The following is a 21,198-nucleotide window of genomic DNA, read 5'->3' on the forward strand; positions in this document are numbered from 1 at the left end:
GAGAGACAGAGCAGGGTTCTTCAGACCCTTCAGTAGCAGCCCTGGTCACAAAGCCCCATCACTGCTGTTAAAGAGACTTGACTAGCTGATCCTACTTGTCACCATGCAAGAGTGATGAAAGGGAAGTCATTGAACGACTCAATTCAGAACATGATAAGACCTGGAATTAGAAGCAGCTGTCTCTCTCACTTTCTTCTTGCCTTCACAAGGCTCCAGTCTGCTGAAAGCAGAACTCTGTCTGTGTATCACACATAGCAACAAGTCTCTTCTCAAAAGAAGAGGTAATGAATTATATGAGCAATGTTAATGTCATTGTTTTCCGTGATTTGTCAAGAAAACACTTTTGCTAGTTCATTCATGAAAAGGCAATAGTACATTCTCGGCGGAGCGGAATCGAAGCTCTATTATGTAAAAAAGTGACTCACTGGGAGAGTAAGAGGTATTAATAGTACTGTACCATATCCTGCTGCCTCTCCCGGTCAACTGAGTCATTGTTTAGACAGCTCATATGAAGGGAACCCTTAAGGCTTCATTAAAATCAGATCAATAGGCCTGTGGCGGTGGAAGGCAGTTTGTAGCGGTGGTGTGTGATGTGCGTGTGTATGTGTGTGTATGTGTGTGTGTCTTCCAAGCTTAAGTAGCCTCGCCAAAGGGAGAACAGTAACCAATTCAGAGCAGTGGGGAAGGGACAATTTGCATGCAATCAATAATAGTTGTTTTAAAGCAGAGCAATCAGGAGGCTGTGTTTTTAGGTCTCTGTTTCTGCTGGTTGGTTGATTGGCTTGGCTTGTACTCCACAGAGTAAAACTCTCAACACTGGGCTGTCAATCATCACTACAGCTCACACCACAGCTCTCACCACAGCTCACACCACAGCTCACACCACAGCTCTCACCACAGCTTTATGTTTATGTAACCCAGTCTGAACCCAGTAGGAACCCTGAACCCAGTAGAAACCCAGTCTGAACCCAGCACAGTTAGAATAAATCATGTCTGAAAAATAAACAGAGAACACGGGCAAAAAAATATCCAAACAAGTGTTTAACTTGTGTGTTTAACACACAACCTCTATATTCATGTCCTCTCTCTTGTGAGATCAATAGTGGAGAGTCTCATATGGTCCACATCAAGGCCAGTCTAACGGTCTGGGGACAGATTGCCTTTCACTGTCTGCATTCACTGTTGCATATTCCAGACCAAATGTACCTGCCGCAAATTGGGCACTTGTCCTTGCCAGCAGCACTATTATTATAGGCAGTGAGGTGTACCCATATTGGTTTGTGGTCAGGAAAAGTGCAAACATGTTTTCCTTCGAATGAAATGTACTGATCTCAACTACAAGTGTAGCCCATCCTGGATACATACCACAGGAGAACGGAGTGAATGGAATTGTATCAACCACATGTTTCATGTATTTGATACCATTCCACTTATTCCATTCCAGCCATTACCATGAGCCCATCCTCCCTAATTAACGTGACACCAACCTCCTGTGCTGGATACAGAGAGGCTTCTAAACTCAAGATAGGGCTTTCATTTTATTGATTGCTTTATTGTCTTACAGGGCAGTAAAATGATAATTAAACGCCATAAAAGGTTTCAATAGAACTGTCCCGATAATATGAAGGATTCTGATATGGTGAAACAGTGTTGTGACAGTGGTCTGTCCTGAAGGACAGGGAGGGAAGGATTCTGCTATGGTGAAACAGTGTTGTGACAGTGGTCTGTCCTGAAGGACAGGGAGGGAAGGATTCTGCTATGGTGAAACAGTGTTGTGACAGTGGTCTGTCCTGAAGGACAGGGAGGGAAGGATTCTGATATGGTGAAACAGTGTTGTGACAGTGGTCTGTCCTGAAGGACAGGGGGGGAAGGATTCTGTAATGGTGAAACAGTGTTGTGACAGTGGTCTGTCCTGAAGGACAGGGAGGGAAGGATTCTGATATGGTGAAACAGTGTTGTGACAGTGGTCTGTCCTGAAGGACAGCGAGGGAAGGATTCTGCTATGGTGAAACAGTGTTGTGACAGTGGTCTGTCCTGCAGGACAGGAAGGGAGGGAAGTGATTAATGGCAATCAGTGAATTAATTAGTAGCCTCTGATATTGCATTGTACTTGAAGAATGTCAGACAATTTCCATACTGGTACAGAGCTCTGCATTTGTGTATATTTGTGTGTGCCTGTGTGTGTGCGTGTATGTGTGTAAGATCAGGATGAAGAAGCCTGAGTTATCTCAGTGCAGTGTTTTTCTCTTCTCTCTCTGCAGAAGAGAAGGAGGACTGAGTGAAGATGACCCTCACTGCCAGGCAGAGCAGCCAATCCTCTACCGGCTCCACATTACCATAATAACATTGAAAAAGACATTGAAATGGAAATGGCTGCAACTGGGTGTCTGTGCTACATGCCAGACAAATGGAACAGGGCTTGTATGCCAGCATCACTATTCAGCTGCTACACGGCTCCTTTCAATTTCCCCATCCACCTATGTTAGCCAGAGAGAGTAAACAGTGGCTTGTTCAGGAGAAAAATAGGATAACCTCCAACAAAGAGTATATTAGGAAATGTGTGGTATTACTGAGAGACTGTATTATCTTCAGGGACTACGGGAATGAGGTGGATTCCACAGTCACCAGGTCATGTTATTGCTGGCTCTGACATAGTTGTAGAAGTAATAGTCTTACAGGGGGCTTGTTGTTCCTGCTCTGTGGGCTCCTCTTCAGTCTTCAGAGGTTGACCTTTGATCTTGTAGACCAGGGCCAGCAGACGACCTTTAATAGACGTGTCCTGGTCATCTTCCTCTTCCTCCATAGGGATTCCTACACAAGCACACGACACAGAGATGAAACCAATATCCCACTCCTGGACAAATGTTGCTTCCTAGCGGTCAATCTAGCGCCATATTTCAGGTGTATTACAGGTTCCTTTGCTAGCGTTATTTTTTCCCTCTGTGTCTTTCCTTTGTATTTCCCTGCAGTCTCCATTCTACGGTGCTGCTTTGTGTCAGAGTAGTGCAGTGTGACTGTAGAAGACATTACATTGGTAGAGTACCCCCCCCCCCAGGACCAAGCCTTTAATTATTTAGCAAAACATTCAGACGTCAGAGCAATCTGGAGAGGCAGTGAACTATAAGATATCTGCAGAGATAGAGAAGCCTTCCATTCTGCCGAGAAACACACCGGAAGCTCTAATACAATACTGTAATTCAAACCAACCTGGGGAGCTCAGACAATACACAGATATTTACAAGGATACAGGATGAGAGCAAGCTATATTACACCGTTTGTCACGTAAAAATGCTATTATGTTGACTCTTGTTGTGGTTGTTTTATCCAGTCCTATTTGGACAAGCATTGTGTCCCCTTTGCTGTAAGTAAAGTACATCTCCAATGCCGGCATTTTTGTTTTCGATGAATTCCACAGCTCATCTCTACGGTACAGACCATTTGATGCTGACATTCATTTTTAATCCTAGTCAGACGGCAGGTCATAATCTCCAGCTCCAGACTGGTCATATAAAACCTGATGGTGTTTTTTTTACCACAGTGCAGCCGCAGCTCATTGTGGAAGGCATAGAGCTCCTCCTGAATGTCCTCTGGACACGGGCAGTCCTCCCCCGTACTGAAGTTCAACAGCATGTTAATCTGAAACACACATAGACTGTCATTTAGACCACATGACTGTGCTACACAATGGCCCTACACACTTTATACATACAGTGCCTTGCGAAAGTATTCGGCCCCCTTGAACTTTGCGACCTTTTGCCACATTTCAAGCTTCAAACATAAAGATATAAAACTGTATTTTTTTGTCAAGAATCAACAACAAGTGGGACACAATCATGAAGTGGAACGACATTTATTGGATATTTCAAACTTTTTTAACAAATCAAAAACTGAAAAATTGGGCGTGCAAAATTATTCAGCCCCCTTAAGTTAATACTTTGTAGCGCCACCTTTTGCTGTGATTACAGCTGTAAGTCGCTTGGGGTATGTCTCTATCAGTTTTGCACATCGAGAGACTGAAATTTTTTTTGCTTCACGGAAACGTGGCTTACTGGAGAGACGCTATCCGAGGCGGTGCAGCCAACAGGTTTCTCCACGCATCGCGCAGACAGAAACAAACATCTTTCTGGTAAGAAGAGGGGCGGGGGCATATGCCTTATGACTAACGTGACATGGTGTGATGAAAGAAACATACAGGAACTCAAATCCTTCTGTTCACCTGATTTAGAATTCCTCACAATCAAATGTAGACCGCATTATCTACCAAGAGAATTCTCTTCGATTATAATCACAGCCGTATATATCCCCCCCCAAGCAGACACATCGTTGGCTCTGAATGAACTTTATTTGACTCTTTGCAAACTGGAAACCATTTATCCGGAGGCTGCATTCATTGTAGCTGGGGATTTTAACAAGGCTAATCTGAAAACAAGACTCCCTAAATTTTATCAGCATATCGATTGCGCAACCAGGGGTGGAAAGACCTTGGATCATTGTTACTCTAACTTCCGCGACGCATATAAGGCCCTGCCCCGCCCCCCTTTCGGAAAAGCTGACAACGACTCCATTTTGTTGATCCCTGACTACAGACAGAAACTAAAACAAGAGGCTCCCACGCTGAGGTCTGTCCAACGCTGGTCCGACCAAGCTGACTCCACACTCCAAGACTGCTTCCATCACGTGGACTGGGACATGTTTCGTATTGCGTCAGACAACAACATCGACGAATACGCTGATTCGGTGTGCGAGTTCATTAGAACGTGCGTTGAAGATGTCGTTCCCATAGCAACGATTAAAACATTCCCTAACCAGAAACCGTGGATTGATGGCAGCATTCGCGTGAAACTGAAAGCGCGAACCACTGCTTTTAATCAGGGCAAGGTGTCTGGTAACATGACTGAATACAAACAGTGCAGCTATTCCCTCCGCAAGGCTATCAAACAAGCTAAGCGTCAGTACAGAGACAAAGTAGAATCTCAATTCAACGGCTCAGACACAAGAGGCATGTGGCAGGGTCTACAGTCAATCACGGACTACAGGAAGAAATCCAGCCCAGTCACGGACCAGGATGTCCTGCTCCCAGGCAGACTAAATAACTTTTTTGCCCGCTTTGAGGACAATACAGTGCCACTGACACGGCCTGCAACGAAAACTTGCGGTCTCTCCTTCACTGCAGCCGAGGTGAGTAAGACATTTAAACGTGTTAACCCTCGCAAGGCTGCAGGCCCAGACGGCATCCCCAGCCGCGCCCTCAGAGCATGCGCAGACCAGCTGGCCGGTGTGTTTACGGACATATTCAATCAATCCCTATACCAGTCTGCTGTTCCCACATGCTTCAAGAGGGCCACCATTGTTCCTGTTCCCAAGAAAGCTAAGGTAACTGAGCTAAACGACTACCGCCCCGTAGCACTCACTTCCGTCATCACCTCCACCCTACCTGACACCCTAGACCCACTCCAATTTGCTTACCGCCCAAATAGGTCCACAGACGATGCAATCTCAACCACACTGCACACTGCCCTAACCCATCTGGACAAGAGGAATACCTATGTGAGAATGCTGTTCATTGACTACAGCTCAGCATTCAACACCATAGTACCCTCCAAGCTCGTCATCAAGCTCGAGACCCTGGGTCTCGACCCCGCCCTGTGCAACTGGGTACTGGACTTCCTGACGGGCCGCCCCCAGGTGGTGAGGGTAGGCAACAACATCTCCTCCCCGCTGATCCTCAACACTGGGGCCCCACAAGGGTGCGTTCTGAGCCCTCTCCTGTACTCCCTGTTCACCCACGACTGCGTGGCCACGCACGCCTCCAACTCAATCATCAAGTTTGCGGACGACACAACAGTGGTAGGCTTGATTACCAACAACGACGAGACGGCCTACAGGGAGGAGGTGAGGGCCCTCGGAGTGTGGTGTCAGGAAAATAACCTCACACTCAACGTCAACAAAACTAAGGAGATGATTGTGGACTTCAGGAAACAGCAGAGGGAACACCCCCCTATCCACATCGATGGAACAGTAGTGGAGAGGGTAGCAAGTTTTAAGTTCCTCGGCATACACATCACAGACAAACTGAATTGGTCCACTCACACAGACAGCATTGTGAAGAAGGCGCAGCAGCGCCTCTTCAACCTCAGGAGGCTGAAGAAATTCGGCTTGTCACCAAAAGCACTCACAAACTTCTACAGATGCACAATCGAGAGCATCCTGGCGGGCTGTATCACCGCCTGGTACGGCAACTGCTCCGCCCTCAACCGTAAGGCTCTCCAGAGGGTAGTGAGGTCTGCACAACGCATCACCGGGGGCAAACTACCTGCCCTCCAGGACACCTACACCACCCGATGTCACAGGAAGGCCATAAAGATCATCAAGGACATCAACCACCCGAGCCACTGCCTGTTCACCCCGCTATCATCCAGAAGGCGAGGTCAGTACAGGTGCATCAAAGCTGGGACAGAGAGTCTGAAAAACAGCTTCTATCTCAAGGCCATCAGACTGTTAAACAGCCACCACTAACATTTTGGTTTCATCTGACCAGAGCACCTGCTTCCACATGTTTGGTGTGTCTCCCAGGTGGCTTGTGGCAAACTTTATGGATATATAAACTTTTTATGGATATCTTTAAGAAATGGCTTTCTTCTTGCCACTCTTCCATAAAGGCCAGATTTGTGCAATATACGACTGATTGTTGTCCTATGGACAGAGTCTCCCACCTCAGCTGTAGATCTCTGCAGTTCATCCAGAGTGATCATGGGCCTCTTGGCTGCATCTCTGATCAGTCTTCTCCTTGTATGAGCTGAATGTTTAGAGGGACGGCCAGGTCTTGGTAGATTTGCAGTGGTCTGATACTCCTTCCATTTCAATATTATCGCTTGCACAGTGCTCCTTGGGATGTTTAAAGCTTGGGAAATCTTTTTGTATCCAAATCCGGCTTTAAACTTCTTCACAACAGTATATCGGACCTGCCTGGTGTGTTCCTTGTTCTTCATGATGCTCTCTGCGCTTTTAACAGACCTCTGAGACTATCACAGTGCAGGTGCATTTATACGGAGACTTGATTACACACAGGTGGATTGTATTTATCATCATTAGTCATGTAGGTCAACATTGGATCATTCAGAGATCCTCACTGAACTTCTGGAGAGAGTTTGCTGCACTGAAAGTAAAGGGGCTGAATAATTTTGCACGCTCAATTTTTGATTTGTTAAAAAAGTTTGAAATATCCAATAAATGTCGTTCCACTTCATGATTGTGTCCCACTTGTTGTTGATTCTTCACAAAAAAATACAGTTTTATATCTTTATGTTTGAAGCCTGAAATGTGGCAAAAGGTCGCAAAGTTCAAGGGGGCCGAATACTTTCGCAAGGCACTGTAAATAGTTCAGAGAAAATAGCAAAGCTTGTGTGCAGTAAGAGAAGTTGAAGGAGCCAAGTAAAAACTCATTATAGTTTGTGAAAAGTGCTGAAGTGAGCAGGGAGCTGTGACCCTGAAATACTGTGGATGAGATGAGGGTGTTCTTCCTTCCTGTCTGGCAGGGCCAGGGGGGCGGGTCGTAAAGAGCCCTGGTAAACCTGAAGTGACAATGACACAGCAGACAGGGATGGATTCCCACAGCCTTGAGGCTGGGCAGCGAAGGGACATGCAGAAATTAAAGATCTTTGGGGAGCTGTTAGACTGTTATAGAGCCGGTCACTAAGCCTCACTCAGTCACTCCGGGCCAGCTGTGCTCTCCACAAATGAAAGAACCCAATGACACAAAACCAAAGGGAATTTAAGGAAAAGGAAGAAATCAATTACCCATGAATGTGGAAAAATGACTGAACACTCCCACAACTCCCCCCAAATACTCTCTTTTTAGTTTAGAGTGGAGAGGCGGCCAGAGGATCACTTTGAGGTTTATGAGAACAATGTGCCCTTGTTGCAGTGTGTATGTGTGCGCACACTCGCTTAGGAGCAGCAGCCTGTCCTGTGTTAATGTGCAAACACTTCTATCTAATACTCGTGTAACACGGTTAACACACAGATGTCTGCAGTCATCCCAGTCCTCATGAAGTGGGCACCATTTCAAAAAGCCTAACTCAATCACAGAGTTACGGCCACGTCCGAAAGTCTGTGAATAAAACTGCTTGCCTGTGACTTTCTCATACTATGACTCTACAGGAGAGAGATGATAAACTCACCATTACCTACATCTTTAACTAGGAGGCCATCCTAGGTTATTTCTATTTCAGTGTGTACCTGTTCTTGGGGAGGGGAGCGGAACTCCTTGGTCTTCTTGGCGGTGATGGCAGCAGACATGTTGAGGGCCAGCATCAGCTCGTTGTACCTGAACTTCTGGTTGTACTGCAGCTTGGAGACAAAGCTGTCTGAGAAGGACACGATGGCCTCGATGCGATGCTTCAGCTCACAGTCACAGAAGTAGTGAAGCAGCTCACACATCTACGAGAGAGAAAAACACATAGAGACAATCTGTCAGCCTCCACATTTAACATCAGCTGGGATTTGGACACACAGAAATTCATTTTTATTTTTTATTTAACCTTTATTTACCTAGGCAAGTCAGTTAAGAACAAATTCTCATTTACAATGACAGCCTACCCTGGCCAAACCCTAACAGGGACGACGCTGGGCCAATTGTGCGCCGCCCTATGTTGTGATACAGCTTGAAATCGAACCAGGGTCTGTATTGACGCCTCTAGCACTGAGATGCAGTGCCTTAGACCACTGCATCTAATGACACATACTGTATCTGAGTGGACTCATGAGAAGAGAAATCACTGATACAGAGACATTACATGGTTAAGTGACTTTGGAACGGACTATAAATGTCAGTGCATTTTGCAGAGCATGTGATTGAAAGACTAGCTGAAGCAGTGACTCTGTCTCAGTAAGCATGTTACCTGTCGTTTGACTGGCTCAGGCAGCCTCTTCTCCAGCAGACCTTTGATTGGCTGCTTGGCCTCTTTGGCAGCCTCCTCCTCCCCGGCCTCCACCGCCTTCTCCTCGGCAGCTGTCAGTCCCTCCTTCTCTGCGGCCTCCGTCACCGCGGTGGCCACCTCCTCGTGATGCTCCGCGAACACGTTGGGGTCGATAAGCAGCAGGATCTTATGAACGTCCTGACTGCCCAGCACGCCCATGGTGAGCAGCGTGCCAATCAGCCTCAGGATGGGCACAAACTGGTACTCCACGCTGCCCCCTACAGGGTCTCTGATGTGATGCCCACCGCCCTGTACGGCCTCGGTCAGCATGGTGATGGCCTTCTCCTTCAGGGCATCCAGGGGGATTTGGGGGCTGTACAGCTGCTGCTCCCTCTTGGTGCTGATGAAACAGGGGGGGTAGAAGTTGAGCCGGGGCTTCAGGGAGGTGCTGAGGCCCACGCCGGGAGGAGAGTGGTGCTTGGTGGCATCGGAGAACAGGCGGATGCTGCGAGTCTCGGCAGTGACGGGGATGATAAACTCGTTGTTCATCATGAGGCGGGCCTCCTTGGCCGTCTCCAGATGAACACTGATCAGGACGTTGTAGAAGCCCTCACGCAGCATGCCCGACAGGTACTGGTTGTCGATGGTGTAGAGCAGCTGGGATTGGTCTAGGTGGCTGCAGAGGGCGTGTGCTACACGGGTATTGCCCAGTGCACACATGGCACAGTAGAGCTTTAGGGTGTGGTAGTGGAACGTCCTCAGGTCCTCCTGCTCAGACAGCTCCATGATGTCAACACACCTGGGGGAGGTCAATGGGGTTCAGTACAATGTTCAAACAGAAAATGGCAGTATACAGGAGCGCTTATGTCCTCAAGCAGGGTCTGTGTGCTGACTCTATGTATGTGTGTACAGTATGTATAAGCACATGTAATTGTCTACCTGTTCTCCTCAGGTATGTGCACAGCCAGCATCTGGAGGGGCTCCAGACACTGCACCACCCAGCCGTGTCTCTCACTGACCCTGGCTGTCTCCACCTTTAGGAAGGTGTTGGGCATGCGGCTCCACAGCACTGAGTTGATGGTCTGGACGTCCAGCCTCGGAGGGCACTGAGGCACTGGGTTCTTATGCTCACTCTTAAAGATGGCCGCCGACAGAGGCATGGTGTTCTGTAGAGGTCAGAGGTCGATTGTATAGCAGTAGAACCGGGGAAAGATTGAACACACTTTAGGTCAGGAAAGTAGCGATTGGAATCGAGTTACTCTACCTTTATCTTGGCCAGCTCAAACTGGAAGAGATTGGGGCTGGTCGGTCGCACAAACACAGCAGGAAACAGCTTTGTGTTGGGTTCCACCTGGAGAAGAAACAGCACAGCATTAACGTAAGACGTTTACAGACAGAAAAGTCGCAGTAAGAGGGTGACTTAGAGAGCAGCTTGGAAGTGAAAGTGCATGATGTTCTGTAGCTATCTGACTTGGTGTGTGTGTGTGTGTGTGTGTGTGTGTGTGTGTGTGTGTGTGCCTATGTGCGTTGGTGTCAGGTCAGGCGTTGCTGAAAGAGACTAGGGAAGAGGCTGGCAGGATGACTCAGAACAGTTTAAAAGCTCACCGTGTTTCTGCGACGGGAGGAATGAAGAAGATCATGCCCTACAAAGGGGAGATTTTTTTCTCTGTTTTGAAAGTACATACAGAGACAGCCAGACGCTGGGTTAAGAGCTGCCAGGCAGGACAGACAGCTCCTACCCTACTTCTGAGCCCGAGGCAGGAGGACTGAGTGACTATTACAATGAGTAATGAAGAGATCAGGACAGAATGATATGTTTCTAGAGATGATGCAGGTCTGATAAGATGCAGACTGCATGATGGGAAAGATAATGTTGGGTTGATAGCAGCAGAAAGGAGTCTGAAGCGATAAAGTGGAAAGAGATTGTACAGAGACACTCTGTGTAGTTGGCAATGCAGTACCTGGTAGGAGGTGCCCAGCTCCTTGCCGTTGACAGTGAAGGTCACCAGGCCAGTGGCCAGGTCAATGAGGCAGCCTATCTCCAGGTCCACATTACTGCGACTGGACGAGTGGCCTGAGCTGGTGGCATCCCCTCCCCACACCATGTAGCAGTTACTCCTCCTCACACTGGGGAATGGTGAGGGAGGAAGAGGGGAAGAAAAGAAGAGAGAGATGGGTATTTGATTAGCACTGATCATTACTGTTGATACCGACATGAGGATGAGGGTTTCCTTAACAACATGCTTACCTCTCGTGGACCCGCCCACGCTCGTCTCCAAGGGTAACTGTCACCGTCCGGTTCTTACTGAGGTTGAAGTGGTTGCTATAGTAATGGTAGTCTGGGGTGACCCAGCCCACCCACACGCAGGATGGATCCTGACCAGCGAATACCCTGACAGAGTAGTAGTACTGCAAGACAACATGGTGGCAGGTTAGCTTGATCTACAACACCTGAAGTCTATAATGGTGACATTATACCAAGCACCATCAGTAGCTGTTTATCATCCACTTCATACCGTGGTGATGTTGCTGTAATCTGTTCCTCTTATTCCGTCATGACTGTGTCTCATGGACTTCAGTGGATGTCTACGAGGAAAACATGAGTGTTGAAGAAACATTTCAAATGTGAGAAGATAAAGTGCTTTTAGAGGTTGTGTTTGTGTTGTACAACAGTGAATGTGTTCAGAGGTCTGACCTGTGTTTGAGTTTGAGGGACTCGTGCTCGTCGTGCACTCCGTTCATGTCCATGACAGGGCTGGTCTTGAAGAAGGTGTGGAACTCCACGGGCATGCTCAGACGACAGTATACCATGTCACCATTACTGTTCTGGGTCCCAAAAGTCCTGTGACTCACCTTCAGACAGGGAGGGCTGTCGATGGTGCCATCTATTCTGGTCACCTGGCATAGATACATGTTTTGGCCTGTTAATTTACTCATTCTAAACAATATAGTGAAATAGCCTATAATCTTCGCCTTCTGTGGACCTCTGCATGTACAGTTGAAGTCAGAAGTTAACATACACTTAGGTTGGAGTCAATAAAACTCGTTTTTCAACCACTCCACAGATTTCTTGTTAACAAACTATAGTTATGGCAAGTTGGTTAGGACATCTACTTTGTGCATGACACAAGTCATTTTTCCAACAACTGTTTACTGACAGATTATTTTCTTATAATTCACAGTATCACAATTCCAGTGGGTCAGAAGTTTACATACATTAAGTTGACTGTGACTTTAAACAACTTGGAAAATTCCAGAAAATTATGTCATGGCTTTAGAAGCTTCTGATAAGCTAATTGACATCATTTGAGTCAATTGGAGGTGTCGATATATTTCAAGGCCTACCTTCAAACTCAGTGCCTCTTTGCTTGACATCATGGGAAAATCAAAAGAAATCAGCCAAGACCTCAGAAAAACAATTTTAGACCTCCATTTTAGACCTCCACAAGTCTGGTTCATCCTTGGGAGCAATTTCCAAACACCTGAAGGTACCACGTTCATCTGTACAAACAATAGTACGCAAGTATAAACACCATGGGACCACGCAGCCGTCATACCGCTCAGAATGATTCTAGAGATGAATGTACTTTGGTGCAAAAAGTGCAAATCAGTCCCAGAACAACAGCAAGGGACCTTGTGAAGATGCTGGAGGAAACAGGTACAAAAGTATCTATATCCAAGTAAAACGAGTCCTATATCAACATAACCTGAAAGGCCGCTCAGCAAGGAAGAAGCCACTGTCATGTCTTTGGCTATGCCGGATTAAGTAATATGACATGCTATTCTATAAAATAATTTCTCTGTAATTAATATTACCTGATTGAGCTAATAATGTAAATATAATTAACTAGAGTCGGGGCACCACAAAATAATATTTATAGAGCTGTTATCTTCCAAATAAACTCTTAAAGACCTAGTAATATTTTACATCAATAGCAGTCAATATTAATCGGCACCTTAATTCAGTCTCATCTGAAAGTTGTAAATTCTTGGTTATCTTCACAAACCCTGGCTAACAAGTTGAATCAGCAATACAAAATTGGGTTTAATTATTTATTTACTAAATACCTAACGAATCACACAGAATTTCATATACAAAGAATGAATTGATTACAAATTACGTCATAAAGGAAAACGTCCCTAGCGGGCGGAACAGATATGACGGCTGGTTACACAAAAGAAAAGGGCTGGGTTTGAATGAAAGAGCAGAAAGACTGAGGACCAAAAGAGGAAGCTGTGCTATCGTAAATACAGTATTTTATGCATTCTAAATTACCGCCCATTTGGAAAAGGAAAATGCAATAAATATTTACTCTGAGCTGCGCTTCGGTAGGTTGGTGGTAGATGGAAGGCCGTGTTGCCAAACCGAGTCCTTCGTCCTTTGAAGAATGTCTCTGGTGGTCAATTGGATACGTTGTAGTAACGTCGTTGTGTGATAGACACGATATTCTGTGTGTTCCTTCCTAACCCTCGTTTGCAGCTGCTGTTGCTAACTCAACGGCTAGGAGGTATCACTTCTGTAGTGAATAAGAGTTCAAGGTTCATACCATTCGCAACTAAAGCTCACGCTGATGTTGGCTTTGTTCTGTAGTTATTATCTGAACCATTCTGACATCGGACCGTCGTCCCCACATCCTCGGAACAGGAGGTTACATTTTCGTCAAGGCTTTATATAGTGGAGCGAGAAGGGTGTGTCTGAAAAGTTTTATAACCCATGTCTCTTCACAGGGGGGGCCACTGATTGAGCAGAGCCCTAACCTTATGAAAACCCAATTCTCACATTTTAGAAGCTAAAATCACATTTCATCCCATCACGAATAATTTCATATTCAAACATTTAAATTGAACAACAATTCCATGTGAATCCGATAACTCTGATGTGTTGACTTTCCACTGTAGCGTTTATGTCATCTTATCATTGATGAAAATGTCTCAAATGACAACCGAACTGACATCATATTCATTAAGTACCACCGCATATGTTCAATTGGTCGGATTACCAGAATATAGTTCATTTCCCCACACCTTCTGATGTTCCCAGAATCTCTATGTTAAGCAAAGGGATTTTCAAATGTAACATCAGTAGGGTAGAGAGAGGAAAAAAGGGGGAAGAGTTATTTATGACTGTCATAAACCTACCCCCAGGCCAACGTCATGACACCACTGCTTCAAAACCGCCATAAAAAAGCCAGACTACAGTTTGCAACTACACATGGGGACAAAGATCATACTTTTTGGAGAAATGTCCTCCGGTCTGATGAAACAAAAAAATAACTGTTTGGCCATAATGACCATCGTTATGTTTGGAGGAAAAAGGGGGAGGCTTGCAAGCCAAAGAACACCATCCCAACCGTGAAGCACGGTGGTGGCAGCATCATGTTGTGGGGGTGCTTTCCTGCAGGAGGGACTGGTGCACTTCACAAAATAGATGGCATCATGTGGAAGGAAAATTATGTGGATATATTGAAGCAACATCTCAAGACATCAGTCAGGAACTTAACCTCTTTCAGCTAGGGGGCACTATTTTTATGTTTGGAAAAATAACGTTCCCAATGTAAACGGCCTATTTCTCAGGCCCATATGTTAGAATATGCATATAATTGACAGATTAGGATAGAAAACACTCTAAAGTTTCCAAAACTGTCAAAAATATTGTCTGTGAGTACAACAGAACTGACATTGCAGGCGAAACCTGAGGAAAATCAAACAAGGAAGTGGCTTCTATTTTGAAAGCTCCATGTTCCATAGCCTGCCTTCGCTCCATTTAAAGGGATATCAACCAGATTCCTTTCCCTATCGCTTTCTCGAGGTGTCAACAGTCTTTAGACATAGTTTCAGGCTTTTATTTTGAAAAATGAGCGAGAAAGATAACATCTCGTCAGGTGTTCGCATGAATTTTGCTTGCGCAACAGAGCTTGGGCAGCCATCGTCTCTCCCTCTCCTACTGAAAAAGACAGTGCCGGTTGATATATTATCGATTATATATTTTAAAAACAACCTGAGGATCGATTATGTTTCTGTGGACATTACGGATACTATTTGGAATTTTCGTCTGTGTTGTCGTGACCGCTCGAGCCTGTGGATTTCTGGACATAACGCGCCAAACAAACGGAGGTATTTTGGATATAGAAATAATCTTTATGGAACAAAAGGAACATTTATTGTGTAACTGGGAGTCTCGTGAGTGAAAACACTTGAAGATCATCAAAGGTAAGCGATTAATTTTATTGCTTTTCTGATTTACGTGACCAAGCTACTTTGATGCTAGGTGTTCATAATGTTTTTTCTAGTGATCGATAAATTTACACAAATGCTTGGATTGCTTTCGCTATCAAAATCTGATACGACAGGTGGAATTCAGCGGTTGTTGATGACAATTATCCCGCTAACGGGATAGGTAGCGTCAAGAAGTTAAAGCTTAAGTTTCTGACTGATGTCTTGAGATGTTGCTTCAATATATCCACATAATTTTCCTTCCACATGACGCCATCTATTTTGTGAAGTGCACCAGTCCCTCCTGCAGCAAAGCACCCCCACATCATGTTGCTGCCACCCCCGTGCTTCACGGTTGGGATGGTATTCTTTGGCTTGCAAGCCTTCCCTTTTCCTCCAAATGGGTTTTCCAAATGGACAATGACCCCAATCATACTTCCAAAGTTGTGGCAAAATAGCTTAAGGACAACAAAGTCAAGGTATCGGAGTGGCCATCACAAAGCCCTGTCTTCAATCCTATGGAACATTTTTGGGCAGAACTGAAAAAATGTGTGAGAACAAGGAGGCCTCCAAAGCTGACTCAGTTACACCAGGACGATTGGGCCCAAATTCACCCAACTTATTGTGGGAAGCTTGTGGAAGGCTACCCAACACATTTGACCCAAGTTAAACAATTTAAAGGCAATACTACCAAACACTAATTGAGTGTATGTAAACTTCTGACCCACTGGGAATGTGATGAAAGAAAGAAAAGCTGAAATAAATCATTCTCTCTACTATTATTCTGACATTTCACATTCTTAAAATAAAGTGGTGATCCTAACTGGCCTAAGACAGGGAATTTTTACTCTGAATAAATGTCAGGATTTGTGAAAAACTGAGTTTAAATCTATTTGGCTAAGGTGTATGTAAACTTCCGACTTCAACTTTATATTACAATATTGATTTTGTGATTGATTTAGATTTTCTAAAATATATTATTGTCTGTCTTACCATTATGTGGTTGTTGTTCTTTGGCACATTGAAAAAGGTGGGGAGGCGTTTGCTGAACCACATGGTGACCTCACGGTTCATGTTGACGGCGAAGGGTTCAAAGCCCTCCTGGAGACCACACATTGTGTAGTACTTAAAGGTACTGGCATCCTTCCCCAGGTTCATACGACCCACCTGGGACAGGCCCAGACTACATACTGGGATAAAACCTGGGAGACAGAGACAGAGAGAGAGGAGGGAGAGAAAGAGAGAGAGAGAAGGGGGGAGAGGGAGAGAGAGAGAGAGAGCGGGAAGGGGGAGAGGGGAGAGAGCGAGAGGGTAGAGAGGGGAAAGAGAGAGAGAGAGAGAGAGATAGAGAGAGAGCACCTGTCACACACACTGCTGGGGGAGGGTCAAATCTATCCAAGTCAATTTAGAAGTGTCACCTTATATAAAGGTCATTTCATAATGGGGAGGTACTGATTTTGCACTCATTTTCTCAGCATGATGGTTTTAGGTTAAGTTGTCAGCATGTCTGTCAGTGATCCGGCAGCACAGATACATAAGAGAGGGAGCAGAGCTTAGAGAGGTCCGTGACACACACTCTTCATCCTCTGTCTCACACACACACTGCTGGCAGTTTTACATACTCACCATCTTCAGTCTCGCACACTGCTGGCTGTTTTACATACAGTACTCACCATCTTCAGTCTCACACACTGCTGGTTGTTTTACATGCCCACCATCTTCAGTCTCACACACTGCTGGTTGTTATACATACAGTACTCAACATCTTCAGTCTCACACACTGCTGGTTGTTTTACATGCCCACCATCTTCAGTCTCACACACTTACCGTCCTCCGTCTCGAAGTCGGCGAAGCAGAGCTCGGAGCCCTTGTTGGTGATGAGGATCTCTCCATTGAGGGTGAAAATCATAGACTTGTCCTCCATGTTGATCATGCAGCCCACCACATCCCCCGCCTGCCAACAACGGCCAAAGAAACGGCTGCCCATGTTCAGACGATGACCCTGAAGATAAAAAAACACACACACACACACACACACACACACACACACACACACACACACACACACACACACACACACACACACACACACACACACACACACACACACACACAGGCTAACCTTTGCAATCTTACTCAATCTTAAATTATAGGACCAACAAAAAATCTATTCTACAGTGTATCCTATCATCAGCTAGCATTAACACAAAGTTAAACGTTCACTCTATGAGTACTTGATGTTCAATGATGTAGGAAGAAGAAGGGAGGGTTCACCTTGTATCCATCAAAGACGAAAGCCAGCTCATCAGTACCCAGCTCTACATCCGGCTTACATCCAGGTCTGGCCCAACCCACACGCATGTCACCTCCCGTCACCGCCTCAAACTCAAAGTACCACTTCCCTGTCAGCACCGCATACGTTCTCTCCACACGGAAGAAGCGTATTTTGTCAATGCTCAGTCTCTCCACCACGTGGCCTGCTGGGTGGGAGGACAGCCACAGTATCAACACAGGAAGTCTTCTACTGTTCTATACATCTTAACCATGGATGTCAGCATGGGTTTGTGTGGTAATGATAACTTACCGCCATCCTGGTCGGGAGGTTCGATGTTGTACCCGTATCCAATCAGAGTGCGGATGGCCTCACGGAGGCTGTCCCTGTTGGACTTCTTAGTGCGCTCGTCTAATAAAGAATATGGCACCAGGCGAGGGTTCCTCTTACTCTTCACATCCTGCATTGAGAAAAGACAGGCACAGTTAGATTCACACACACACACACACACACACACACCACTCCAGGGACCCGCTCTAGGCCAATGCTGCCAATCCCTAAGGGTCATTGAGTGTTTGATGTTATTACTATGACTCTATTCTCTGTGAATCCTTTCAGCATCATTCCTCACTCTGCAGGAGGTGGTGGAGGTTGTGTCCCATTTCCCATTTGTTGTGGCTTGCATAGAGAGAGGGTCATTGTTTTGTCAGTTGTTATAAAACCTTTGTGTGGTACTGTATGAGCTGGGATAGTATGAACCTGCAGTCCTTTCACAAAGACTTAACACAGATGACTGTGTGCTTTACCTGCTGAATGCCGTAGGTCCAACCCTGTTTGATCCTGTCCTTGGCCCACACGTTGTGGGCGTTCTCCGCCAGTTTCTCCACCAGGAGCTCCTGACCTGGGGTCACTTTCACGTCAGACAGCTCCAGCGGTGTGGGCTTGTAACCATTCGACATCATGTAGCTTCAATCAAAACAGGACATTATCAAGATTAACCCCTGGTCAAAACACACATTTGTCTAGATGTTTCATATTTCTACTATCCTATACAGAACACGTCTACATATCTAGAAGTTGGTATATAATGTATTGGGTTATTGATGTTGACCATTCTCTGTCCATTCCATCATCTGTTACTCTACAGTACACTTACTTTTTTGGGAGTTTGATCTTCTTCAGGTCCTCTTCAGCGTTGGCGTTGACCTGGACAACATGGCAGCCTAATGCCAGCAGGGTCCTGTGAAGAGACACACATATTAACACTCCCCAACCTGGGGATTAGATCTGTCTACACAGGATCAGCTTTCTTAGTAAGTGACAGTTTAAGACACTCACATTGCCTTCACACTCTACTAAATACTATAATCAGCAGGCTTAATGTTATGATACTAGGTCTGGTGGGTTTCTGCCCTATTTCCAAATCACACAGACTGGCAATAGAACCAACGTGAAGAGAGTAATGATTTGTTCAATCATGCATGTCCTTGTCCATTATGAAACCATAGATATCCCCTTAAAGACGTATTAGGGAAGAGTTATTCACTAGGTACAACTATCAGCAGGATCTCATTGCTTTGTCATAGTAAGAGGACAAAGGAGAGATGTGGTGTGATTGCAGAAGGGCGGGGCTGCTCTTTCAGGGCCCACGCTGTCTGTCTCTGTTGTGTCAATGTCACTGTAGATGAACGTTAATCAAAGCAGTCTTTACCGCCCTCTCTAATCACACACACGCATCACTCACACACACTTCTCTGTCTCGTGGAACTTTCATTTCTCAGCGTCAGTGTGGGCTGTCAGTGGATCAATAGCAGATGTCCTACGGTGATAGGTGGGTGATGTCAGGAACACTGGGGTGTTTCAGGTGCTGAGAGCCCAGCAGGAGAGTGTCACGTCCTGACCGTAGTTTCTTTTTTATGTCTCTATTTTGGTTTGGTCAGGGCGTGAGTTGGGGTGGGCATTCTATGTTTTGTTCTAGGTGTTGTGTTTCTATGTTTGGGCCTGGTATGGTTCCCAATCAGAGGCAGCTGGTTATCGTTGTCTCTGATTGAGAACCATACTTAGGCAGCCTGTTTTCCCACTATGGGTGTGGGTAGTTGCTTTCTGTTTTTGTGTCTGCACCAGACAGAACTGTTTTAGTTGTTCTCTTTGTTGTTTTGTTCATCAGTGTTCAGTTCCATTAATAAAAGGATGAACACGTACCACGCTGCACCTTGGACCTCACCTTCTTCCACCAACAGCCGTTACAGAGAGAGCCTTTAGTCTACTTCCTGACTGAGCCCCTGGTTCACCCACACCTTCTGTCATATCTCTCTCTTTGTCTTCCTCCTTTTCTCAGTGGGTCTAATATAGTGTTACTTATAAAGCAGGACATACTTCAAGGTTTCAGTTGACATCTGCAGGTTGTAATTCTTTTCTGTTTCAGGCAGTTTGGAAAAATCCACAAGGCAGGGGTGATGCCGCTTATTATCGTCCCTTATCTGAGAAACACATAGAAATAATTGTTGACGTATGAATATTTCAGTTACTGTACATGTATTGAAGAAGAGGGGCAGAAATACTCCAAAAGAAAAAAACGTATTAAAAAACACAACAGACAACAATACGTATAATTTGAATCACAATGAAGGTAATTGTGAATCAACAGAGGAGTAGGTATGTTGTCTCCTTAATTACAGAGAGCTACTGGTGTACTGGAGTGACAACATGATCTAGTCTAGTGGACATGTTATGAATGTAGTTGGAGGAGCATGTTTTCTTGGAAGATAGAGAGGTGTGAGTCTGCATTACCAAGTCAGTAATTATATTCTTGACTGTGTTTTACGCCAACTAATCCGTTTGGCTGCTCTCTGCAGCCCAAGCAGTATTACATCCATGTTGACCAAGAAAACATGTACACATACATGGCTATTTGTGCGCTAAATGAACACCAGGCAGCTCTTTTGTGAATAGTACAAGAACTCTCCTGCATGAATGCTTTTATCGAACAGAGTTTCCTGCAGCCTATTACAGTCCATTCAAAGAGGGCTGTGCTAGAGGACAAAGAAGTACATGCCATTCTTAATAGCCTCCATATGAGTCACACGTCTTGTTTGAGACCCTTTTTATACTTTCAATGGCCCATGCTGATACAACCATTTTAACTATGCTATGCCAAATACTGGACTCAGATTAGGAAGTGTGTCAGGTAGCTCTACCCCACAGCAACCCCAGCAAATACAACGCTCACCTCTTTATTAAGCACTGGAGCTGTGCTCTATGGAGAGTGGAATACAATACCAGTGCTGTCCAGGTACTGTATGAGTTCGGTTCAGCCTGGATTCAGCACACTGATGCCTCCCTGGTGAAGCTAGCTCTATAGCCGGCCAGGACAATGTCACCTGGCCTGAGCTAACAAGGTCTCGTTAAAATCACATATAAAAGCCGACCTGGTATGTCTGGGGTGCAGAATTCTGTTATAATGAATGAGAGAGAACTTGACCCCGGCGTAATAGATGTCCTCACTCCAAATAAAAGGCTTTATTAAGATGTTGGAACTGAAAAAATGGCTGGCTGTCACAGTGGAGTTTACAAATGGGGAAAAGGTGGATGAAGGGACTGGAGGACTGAGAGAATCATTCAGTAAGACTGAGAGAACAAGGGGGTCTACTCTATACAACTCCATCACATTCGTAATATGGAAATAAGAGTTGTGTTGCATATTGTTTCTGATATTGATTGTCTGCACCTTTAAGGGTAGTAGGGCACAACAGGGCTGTGTTCAGAATGTTTTTACATCTGGGACGTTCAGAACGC

At 45.4% G+C, this 21,198-nt stretch overlaps 1 protein-coding gene across 1 annotated transcript in view; it reads right to left on the reverse strand.

Annotated features, from left to right (window-relative positions):
* The window catches only part of LOC110498363 (ryanodine receptor 3), a 167,195-nt gene that overhangs the window by 47,143 nt on the left and 98,854 nt on the right, over window positions 1-21,198 (reverse strand). The window contains exons 22-38 of the mRNA XM_036954899.1: window positions 19,780-19,883; window positions 18,560-18,643; window positions 18,210-18,369; window positions 17,716-17,863; window positions 17,406-17,608; window positions 16,959-17,133; window positions 16,125-16,333; window positions 11,614-11,816; window positions 11,435-11,504; window positions 11,167-11,327; window positions 10,880-11,045; window positions 10,183-10,269; window positions 9,858-10,084; window positions 8,901-9,717; window positions 8,239-8,439; window positions 3,534-3,636; window positions 2,677-2,811 (exon numbers count right to left, since the gene is read on the reverse strand). Coding sequence (XP_036810794.1) covers window positions 2,677-2,811; window positions 3,534-3,636; window positions 8,239-8,439; window positions 8,901-9,717; window positions 9,858-10,084; window positions 10,183-10,269; window positions 10,880-11,045; window positions 11,167-11,327; window positions 11,435-11,504; window positions 11,614-11,816; window positions 16,125-16,333; window positions 16,959-17,133; window positions 17,406-17,608; window positions 17,716-17,863; window positions 18,210-18,369; window positions 18,560-18,643; window positions 19,780-19,883 — 3,253 coding nt within the window. The remainder of the gene's footprint in view (window positions 1-2,676; window positions 2,812-3,533; window positions 3,637-8,238; window positions 8,440-8,900; window positions 9,718-9,857; window positions 10,085-10,182; window positions 10,270-10,879; window positions 11,046-11,166; window positions 11,328-11,434; window positions 11,505-11,613; window positions 11,817-16,124; window positions 16,334-16,958; window positions 17,134-17,405; window positions 17,609-17,715; window positions 17,864-18,209; window positions 18,370-18,559; window positions 18,644-19,779; window positions 19,884-21,198) is intronic.

The sequence above is a fragment of the Oncorhynchus mykiss genome, chromosome 19 (genome assembly GCF_013265735.2).
Source record: "Oncorhynchus mykiss isolate Arlee chromosome 19, USDA_OmykA_1.1, whole genome shotgun sequence".
NCBI classification, from domain to species: domain Eukaryota; kingdom Metazoa; phylum Chordata; class Actinopteri; order Salmoniformes; family Salmonidae; genus Oncorhynchus; species Oncorhynchus mykiss.